Raw genomic sequence first — 10,232 nt, 5'->3', positions numbered from 1 at the left:
TTGGGGATTTTCGAAATAGAAAAAAGAAATGAAATTAGATTTGGATTATCCCTAACCTCTCCTAATTCTCTCCTAAAAACTCTCCTACTATCTCTCCACAAACCGTCCACTTCCCACTACACCTCAAATTCCTTATTTTCCTCCACCAATCCTACAACTACCGAGAACCCCCCATTATCCTCCTAAAAAATCAGTCACAACATCCCTACACTCCTCAAATACTCAGAATTTCGGTCAAACTACAACACTCATACGCCTCAAGCAGTAAAAATAAATGCCCTTAATCGCGAATACTTCGGGGATTTCCCTCCACAAACCGTCCACTTCCCACCAAACTAGTAGGCCCATTCTAACATACTTTACCAACATTTATTTATAAGTCTATTGACTAGCGATAGGGCTTTGTTCAAAAAAATACAAAAATTTTCCTAAGACAAGGCTTGAACTCAAAACCTCACACACACACCCAAAGCACTTAACCATTAAAGCAAATATTGTATCATAAATACACGGAAACAAATATACAAACTTTGAGGCGTTCCAAAAAAATAAATAAAAATTATATTTCTAAAGAAGAAATATATAAAATATCTAAATTATTCAGAGACATAGAGAAAATTAGAGACATAATTGTACATTTTTAATTAATATTTACTAATGCTCTGCACTTGCTAATATCCAATTTGGAACAAGTGAATAGAAACAAACATACAGTAAGCAAGAGGATTTCCCCTTTATAATAGTTAAATTTAGTGGGATGTATAAAATTATTAGCTGGAACCCATACTTACTAGTTGTGGGACTTATCCACTTAAATGAACTTTTTAGTATTTATTGATGAGGTAACTTAATTACTATAGTTCACTTACTTTATTTTACATTCTTCTTGTGATATTTTAAAAAAATGGACAATTGGTGTGAGACAAAAAAGCTCCTAAGCTGTTATATTTAGAGATATGTTTGTCAATTGCCAATGTTTTACTGCAATTTCCATTTTCACGTTTTTGTCAATCAGTGCATGGTGGAGCCTGAATACTATTGGCTTGAATTGATCCTCCACTGATTTAAATTTTTATTTTACTTACATAAGGTTTTCGTGAGAAACACCAAAAAGTATTTTCTTTTACTTTCCATTTAAGCAAGTTATTTTTTTAATACTTTTTCATGAAATCATATTTAATGTATTATCATTGTATGTATAAGTTTAATTTATCATTAATGAATAGTAGTAAGTTACTTCATTAATGCTTTTTGATATAATACATAAAATTATATATAATCTCTCCTTAACTTTTAAATATAAGGATAATACACTTCAACGCACTCGAACCCACATCTTCCTGCATCGACAACAATGTCGATACCATTTGAGCTAAAACTCAATCGACTTATTGATTGGTGTTTACTTATTAATCTTCGAATATTTACTCTATTTTACTTATTGCTTAGGTGATTTATCATGATTTATTATGATAAATTAGACTTATGCATTGATAATATATTAAATATTATTCCATAAAGAAATTATTAAAAGAAATATCCTGAAGTGTGTAAAGGGGAACTTGAAAGTAAAAGAAAATTGTATTTGGTGTTTCTCATGGAACATTTTTGTAACACACCACCAAAACAATTCAATTAGGTGGAGGGTCAATTCAAGCCAATAGCATTCAGGTTCCACCTTGAACTAATCGACAAAAACGTGAAAATGGACAATGCAGCAAAACTTTGGTAATTGACAGATATATCTCTATAAATACAACAGCGTAGGAGCTCGTTGTGAATATCACAACAAGAAGATATCGTCTCATTTTTATAGTGTACTTTTCAAACCCAATTACTAGGTAGAGAAATGTGTTCCATGTCCAACGTCAATCGTCGCTCCGTCAACTATCATCCTAGTATTTGGGGTGATATTTTCCTTTCATGTCCCTCCAAAATGGTAAACAATTACGTGTGCTTGCAGATGATTCATATATAGATGTGTTTGCATGCAAATACAAATATATTTATGTTTTAATTTCTTCTGTGTGTGTGTGTGTTTGCATGTGAGTACGAATGACAGTGATTGCCACCCCTAAACTCTATTTTTATGATATTCTTATGAGCCTTAATTAAAACTATGCAGAAAATAGATACTGCAACTCGGCAAGAATACGAAGAACTGAAACAAGAAATAACGAGGATGCTTATGGTGGCTACTGATGGGTCGTCTCAAAAATACCGTTTAATTGCTACAATAAAACGCTTAGGTGTGAGTTACCTTTTCGAAAAAGAGATAGAGGATGCTTTACAGACTAATTTCCATCACCATGAATACAAAGCTGACCAAACTCTTGAGTATGCTTCTCTTCAATTTCGATTGCTTAGAGAGAATGGTTTTAATGCTCAATCTGGTAAATTTATCTACTCTATGCACTCTATAAAAGATATTTATATATTTGGTGATAGTTCAAGAATTAAGATTTAATTTCTATATGTACAATTCCTTAATCGAACAGAAATATTCAACAATTTCAAAGATGACAAAGGAAATTTCAAGATATCCTTAACAAGTGATGTCAAAGGCTTGCTAGAATTATATGAAGCGAGTCATTTGCTTGTTCATGGAGAGCATATACTAGATGAAGCACTTGCTTTCACCACCACTCATCTAGAGCTTGCCCAAAGAATTGGCATTGAGCGTCCCCTTTCAGCACTAGTCTCCCATGCCCTGAAACGACCAAGTCGTAAGGCTTTGCCAAGATTAGAGGCAAGGCAGTACATTTCCCTATATCAAGAAGATGATTCACATGACAAAACGTTATTGAAGTTCGCAAAGTTGGATTTCAACTTATTACAAAATTTGCACAAGGAAGTGTTGTTCCAATAGGGTCGGAAGCGTGTAAATTATTGTACTAAAAAATCACACAAAGTTCAATTCCCAGGGAAGAGAGGTGGATCACATGGATCTCTTAAATACCAAGTCTTTCCTTAGACAGAATATCCCTTCTATAGTAATTTAATAGCACAATTAAATACTACTATTATACCCTCAAATATTGAAAGAAAAATAGGACAAGAAAGAACACAAGAGTTTTAACGAGGTTCGGTAAATTATACCTACGTCCTCGGGCACTAACACCAGATGATAACTTTACTATCTCCAAAGTATTACAAACAAATAGAATTCCTTAAGAATTCTCAAATGGGAGAAGAGAGAAAACTAATAGAGAAAGATTGGTTGGGATGAATTGAAATGAGAAATGAGAAGGCCTATTTATAGTTGAGGTTCAAGGACCAAACAATAAATAGCCCATTATCTCAAGGACCAAAAAAAAATTATCCCTTGCCACTTTTCCAAAGTTGGTGGTTGTCATTATTGATTGTCTCCCATTAATGTTAATGGCAACCATTATTAATTGTCTTCCATTAATGTTAACAATCTCCACCTTGAAGATTTGATTAGGATAATCACATCTTCACACACTTCCTTCAACTCCCCAAATTCGATAAAGCTATCTTTTGTAGTGCCTACAAATGCGCTCTCGAGCGCCATACACCTGAAGGTGCTCAAATTCTTAGGATGTTAATCAAGTTCAAACAATGATTAAACTTGATTGTTGTTACCACCTTGGTCATCATATCTGCGGGATTATCTGCTGTCGGAATCTTCTGAAGTAGAATTTTTCCTTTTTCAAAGACTTCCCGCACAAAGTGATATCTTACGTCGATATGCTTGGTTCTTGAATGATAGACTTGATTTTTCGCTAAATGAATAGCGCTCTGACTGTCACAACATAAACTTATGTGACTTTGAACAACTCCTAAGTCTTTCAACAATCCATTAAGCCAAATAGCCTCCTTAACAGCTTCTGTAACTGCCATATATTCTGCCTCTGTAGTAGACACAGCTACTGTAGACTGTAAGGTAGACTTCCAACTCACTGGGGCTTTCGCAAGAGTAAACAGATACCCGTAGTTGAACGACGTTTATCTAAATCACCAGCAAAGTCGGAATCAACATATCCAACTACAAACTGACCAAGTGCTTCATCCTGTTCAAAAATTAAACCAACATCTACGGTTTTTCGAAGATACCGTAGAATCCATTTCACAGCTTGCCAATGTCCTTTTCCAGGATCATGCATATACCTGCTCACAACTCCAACAGCTTGTGAAATGTCAGGCCTCGTACACACCATCGCATACATCAAACTCCCAACTGCATTAGCATATGGGACTTTCGCCATATATTCTCTTTCATCTTCAGTCTTCGGAGATAATTGAGCACTAAGTTTCAAATGAGAAGCAAGTGGGGTACTTACATGTTTTGTGTTTTCATTTACACCAAAATATTGTAATACCTTTTTCAGATATTGCTTCTGATTTAAACAGAGCTTGCCTCTCGGTCTATCTCTACTTATCTCCATGCCGAGAATCTTCTTGGCCTCACCTAGATCTTTCATCTCGAACTCTTGATTCAACTGAGCCTTCAGCTTATCTATCTCATTTTGGCTCTTCGAAGCGATTAACATATCATCAATATACAAGAGTAGATAAATGAAAGATCCGTCATGCAGCTTCTGCAAATATACACAATTGTCATATTTGCTTCTTGTGTACTTCTGCCTTCTCATAAAGCTATCAAATCGCTTGTACCACTGCCTCGGGAATTGCTTCAATCCATATAGCGATTTGTTCAGCTTACAAACCCAATTTCTACCACCAGCATCTGTGTATCCTTCGGGCTGAGTCATATAGATCTCCTCTTCTAACTCACCATGCAAGAAAGCCGTCTTAACATCAAGTTGAGCTAGCTCCAAATTCAACTGTGCTACCAAGGCCAACAAAATTCTAATGGAGGAATGCTTCACAACAGGGGAAAATACATCATTGTAGTCAATTCCCTCCTTCTGAGCGTAGCCTTTAGCTACCAATCTTGCCTTGTAGCGAATATCCTTCTTGCTAGGAGATCCATCTTTCTTTGCGAATACCCACTTGCATCCGATTTCCCTTTTACCTTTCGGTAATTGCGCCAACTCCCAAGTATTGTTCTTCCAGAGAGACTGCATTTTTTCATCCATGGCGTTTTTCCATTTATCACTTTCTAAGCTTTGCATTGCTTCTTGATAAGTGATAGGAATATCATCAACAACGGGAAGGGCGTAGGCCACCATATCAGTAAATCGAGCAGGTTTACGAATTTCTCTCCGTGGCCTTGCAACTGCAACTGGTTCTGGTGTACTTAGTGGTTCTTGGGTCAGAACCTCTTCAACCTCTAATTCCTCCATTGTGGCTGGAGAATTAGACTTATTAACTGGGCAAATCCCCATCTGCTCAAACTCCACCTGTTTTGGAGTACACTCCACCTGCTATGGAGTATTGCTCGTCTGAATATCTTTATTTGCTACCTTTTTCAATGTGGCAGATTCATCAAAGGTAACATCTCTGCTACAGATCATTTTCTTTGTGCTTAAGCACCAAAGACGAAATCCCTTCACTCCAGAAGTGATTCCCATAAAGAGAGCTTTCTTTGCCCTCGGATCTAACTTTGACTCCTTCACATGGTAATATGTAATGGTTCCAAACACATGTAAGGAATCATAATCTGTAGCTGGTTTTCCAGACCATACCTCCATAGGAGTTTTTCTTTCTAATGCAGATGATGGCAAACGATTAACAAGATGGCCAGCGTATGTCACAGCCTCAGCCCAAAATTGCTTGCCCAACCCAGCATTGGACAACATACACCGAACTTTCTCCAGCAATGTTCGATTCATACGCTCTGCCAATCCATTCTGCTGTGGTGTATCCCTAACTGTGAAGTGTCGAACAATACCATACTCTTGGCACATATCGAAGAACGGATCACTTTTATATTCCCCTCCATTGTCCGTCCTAAGCCGCTTGATTTTCTTGCCAGTCTGGTTTTCGATCATAGTTTTCCATTTAAGAAAAACTCTAAGCACTTCATCCTTAGTTCTCATGGTATACACCCAAACTCTTCTGGAAAAGTCATCAACAAAAGTAACAAAGTAGTGTTTTCCTCCCAATGAAGGTGTCTTGGAAGGCCCCCACACATCCGAGTGAACATATTCCAAAATACCTTTTGTATTATGGATAGCAGTACCGAATTTCACTCTCTTTTGCTTTCCCAGAACACAATGCTCGCAAAATTTTAATTTGCAAGCCTTTGCACCTTTCAACAATCCTTGCTTTGCCAGAATTTGCAAGGATTTTTCGTTGGCATGTCCCAACTTCATATGCCACAACTGTATTGAGTCCAATTCTTTGTTGCCAGAAGCTGTAGGGACTGCTCCAATAACTGTACTACCTTGGTAGTAATACAAGTTATTTTTCCTGATGCCCTTCAATATCACAAGTGCGCCAGATGTCACTTTCAAAACCCCATCTCTCATAGTAACAACTGAACCATTGGATTCCAAGGCTCCCAATGAGATGAGATTTTTCTTCAAACTGGGCACGTACCGAACATCAGTCAGAACTCTGGTTGATCCATCTTTATTCTTTAATTGAATTGAACCTATCCCAACAGTTTTACAGGCATTGTCATTGCCCATATAAACAACTCCTCCATTTAGTTCTACTAAATTAGAGAACCACTCCCGGTTAGGGGACATATGATAGGTACAACCCGAATCCAATATCCACTCATCTGAATGGAACGACGATGATGATGCAACCAGTGATAGTTCAGAGTCACTAGTATCATGCTTTGCAAGACAAGCATCTACAGCAGCTTTTCCCTTATTCTTCAGCTTTGGACAATTTTTCTTCCAGTGGCCTTTCTCATGACAAAAAGCACATTCATCTTTCCCGAGTCTGGACTTTGACTTTGATCTCCCCTTTTGAGTTTTCTTCCGAGTGTATGAACGACCTCGGACTACTAAAGCTTCTGTATCTCTGATTGAGTTTTTCTGTTTGTCCTTCTTTCTCTGTTCATAACTGTATAAGGCCGCACAGACTTCGCTCAGAGATATATCACTCCTGCCATGAAGTAGAGTAGTTTCTAGGAACTGAAACTCCTCAGGAAGTGACCCCAACAGCATCAAAGCCAAATCTTCATCTTTGAATGTCTCATCCATATTCAGCAAATCAGTGACTAACTGATTAAATTTGGTGATGTGATCATTCATTGTGGTACTTGGGACGTATGTGAAGCGAAACAGTCTTTTCTTCAAGTGGAGCTTATTTTGACTGTTTTTCTTCAAAATTTTTTCTTCAAGTGCCACCCACAACTTATTTGCAGAAGTCTCCTTTGAAAAAGCATACCTCTGCTTTCGAGAAAGGCATGATCGAATTGTGCCACATGCCAACCGATTGATCGCCTTCCAATCTTTCTCCTGTACATCATCTGGTTTCTCTTCATCAATGGCAATGTCTAGACCCTACTGAAAAAGGGCATCTAGAACCTCACTTTGCCACATACCAAAATGGCCCGTGCCATCAAAGATCTTCACGGCCAATCTTACATTTGCAATTGTCGGTCTTGTCCACATGGACGATGTTGAAGCTCCTACACCGACCGTTTTCTCCATAATCTTTCAATATACCTAAGGAAATCTTTTCTGATCTGGAAGATCAGTTTAAACTGCAACCACAGAGCATACTACGATTAACCTTCGGCTCTTGATACCACTTGTTGTTCCAATAGGGTCGGAAGCGTGTAAATTATTGTACTAAAAAATCACACAAAGTTCAATTCCCAGGGAAGAGAGGTGGATCACATGGATCTCTTAAATACCAAGTCTTTCCTTAGACAGAATATCCCTTCTATAGTAATTTAATAGCACAATTAAATACTACTATTATACCCTCAAATATTGAAAGAAAAATAGGACAAGAAAGAACACAAGAGTTTTAACAAGGTTCGGTAAATTATACCTACGTCCTCGGGCACTAACACCAGATGATAACTTTACTATCTCCAAAGTATTACAAACAAATAGAATTCCTTAAGAATTCTCAAATGGGAGAAGAGAGAAAACTAATAGAGAAAGATTGGTTGGGATGAATTGAAATGAGAAATGAGAAGGCCTATTTATAGTTGAGGTTCAAGGACCAAACAATAAATAGCCCATTATCTCAAGGACCAAAAAAAAAATTATCCCTTGCCACTTTTCCAAAGTTGGTGGTTGTCATTATTGATTGTCTCCCATTAATGTTAATGGCAACCATTATTAATTGTCTTCCATTAATGTTAACAGGAAGAACTAAGCAAGATCTCTAAGTGATTGCTACTTACTAATCCTCATATGAAATATCTCTTGAAAGTTTCTCCAATAATTATTAATTTTTGAGGTAATGGTTTATGTAATTTCAGGTGGTGGAAAGAGTTAGATTTTGCAACAAAACTACCTTTTGCACGAGATAGATTGGTTGAATGTTATTTTTGGATATTAGGAGTGTACTTTGAACCCCAATATTCCTTTGCAAGAGAGATAATGACAAAAGCAATAGTTATGGCATCAACCATGGATGACATATATGATGTACATGGCACATATGAAGAACTTGAACTCTTTACAAAGGCGATTGAGAGGTCTGCAGTATCTATGTTTACAGTATTACAATTAACTTATTCTATGTCTTCAAACAATTAGAATTTGACTGAATCTTAAATTTTAATTTCAGGTGGGATACCAGCTATATTGATGGGCTCCCAGCATACATGAAAGTTTTCTACGAAGCACTCTTTGATCTTTATGAAGAAATGGAGAAAGTGATGACCAAGCAAGGAAAATCATACAGGGTACAATACGCAAAAGAAACAGTAAATTCACATTAATAAAACCCTTTTTTTTTCATTTATCATTATTTATTTAGTTCAAAAGAGATAATTTCTGTGTATATATCTTTTTTTTCCTTTTCAATTTTCAGATGAAACAATTATCTCAAGCTTATTTTATTGAGGCCAAATGGTACCATGAAAACTACGTACCGACGGTAGAAGAGTACATGAAAAACGCCTTAGTATCTTCTGGCTACCCCATGGTTACAATCACATCTTTTGTTGGAATGGGAGACGTCGTTACAGAAGAAACCTTCAATTGGGCATCTAACAACCCTAAGATCGTAAGAGCTTCTTCGATGATTGCCCGTCTCATGGATGAGATCGTCTCACACAAGGTACCAGCTATTGTACTCTTATTTCTTACTACTTTAATCGTCTCAAATGTTAGATTGCATAATGTTTGATTTTGGATTTGCATGAAAATAAATAAAAAAATAAAAAATTATTGGCGCATGCAGTTTGAGCAAGAGAGAGGACATTGTGCATCGGCGGTTGAATGCTACATGAAGCAACATGGGGTTTCAGAAGAAAAGGCATGTGAAGAGTTAAAGAAGCTAATTGATGCTGCTTGGAAAGATATAAACCAGGACATGTTGTTTAAGCCAGCTAGGGCTCCATTTCCAGTCCTTACTTGCGTTCTCAATCTTGCGAAGGTTATGGATTTCCTTTACAAAGAAGGAGATGGTTATACACACGTCGGAAATGTTACAAAGGCTGGGATTACTTCACTGTTGGTTGATCCGGTGCCGATTTGATGACGAATTTTGGATTTGAGGAAGCTGACAAACTGGCCAACTCCTTTCCCTTTAGTCTACGATCCAGGGAATTTGCGGTTTGCAGCATGTGTTTTTAATCTGTTGTGTGCTTTGTGAGTTGGGTCTTTAGGCTCTTTGTGCTGTGACTGTTTCTCAAATTTGTGTGGTTCATCTCGGCATGTTTGTGCCTTTCATGTAGCGATATTAATGGTTTTAATAAGCGCTTATATCTAAAACACTTTTTAAGAAATTGGGAAATTTTGATTAAATATCTTTATTCAACTCGTATCCAATTAAATTTTGTTCTTAATTAAAATAGTTAATTAAACTCTTCCATTAATGAAACTCATGATTGATCACATTGATCATTAAAATAAATTAATGGACCAAACATATGTGGCATGTGGTAAAATTTGATTTAATCTAATATTATCTCATAAAAATATTAAAAAATCATAAAAATTATTAAATATTTAAAAAAATATTAAAATTGATATAAACTTATAAATATTATAAAAATATAATAATTCAAATCAATTATAAAATTAATAAAAATATTTAAAATTTTATAATAATGTAAAAAAATCTTAAAAACTTATAAAAAAATTCATTAAAAATCATAAAAATATTAAACATTAAAAAATATTAAAATTATTATAAAATTAAAATTTATAAAAATCATA

At 36.0% G+C, this 10,232-nt stretch overlaps 1 protein-coding gene across 2 annotated transcripts; it reads left to right on the top strand.

Annotated features, from left to right (window-relative positions):
• Window positions 1-1,775: 1,775 nt before the first annotated feature.
• On the top strand, window positions 1,776-9,785 carry LOC107940014 ((-)-germacrene D synthase). 2 transcript variants are annotated; one of them, XM_016873422.2, is made up of 8 exons: window positions 1,776-1,939; window positions 2,126-2,393; window positions 2,499-2,851; window positions 8,208-8,230; window positions 8,324-8,542; window positions 8,635-8,773; window positions 8,881-9,129; window positions 9,253-9,785. In XM_016873422.2, the coding sequence occupies exons 1-8, from the start codon at window positions 1,850-1,852 to the stop codon at window positions 9,547-9,549; spliced, it is 1,638 nt and encodes a 545-aa protein (XP_016728911.2). In that variant the 5' UTR covers window positions 1,776-1,849; the 3' UTR covers window positions 9,550-9,785. The 2 variants fall into 2 exon arrangements, with proteins under 2 accessions (XP_016728911.2, XP_040942904.1); XM_041086970.1 differs by having other exon boundaries at window positions 1,796-1,939; window positions 8,635-8,752.
• Window positions 9,786-10,232: the final 447 nt, after the last annotated feature.

The sequence above is a fragment of the Gossypium hirsutum genome, chromosome D01, assembly GCF_007990345.1.
Source record: "Gossypium hirsutum isolate 1008001.06 chromosome D01, Gossypium_hirsutum_v2.1, whole genome shotgun sequence".
NCBI classification, from domain to species: Eukaryota; Viridiplantae; Streptophyta; class Magnoliopsida; order Malvales; family Malvaceae; genus Gossypium; species Gossypium hirsutum.
Note: the sequence above shows the minus strand (reverse complement) of the source record. Positions and strands in the feature narration are given on the sequence as shown.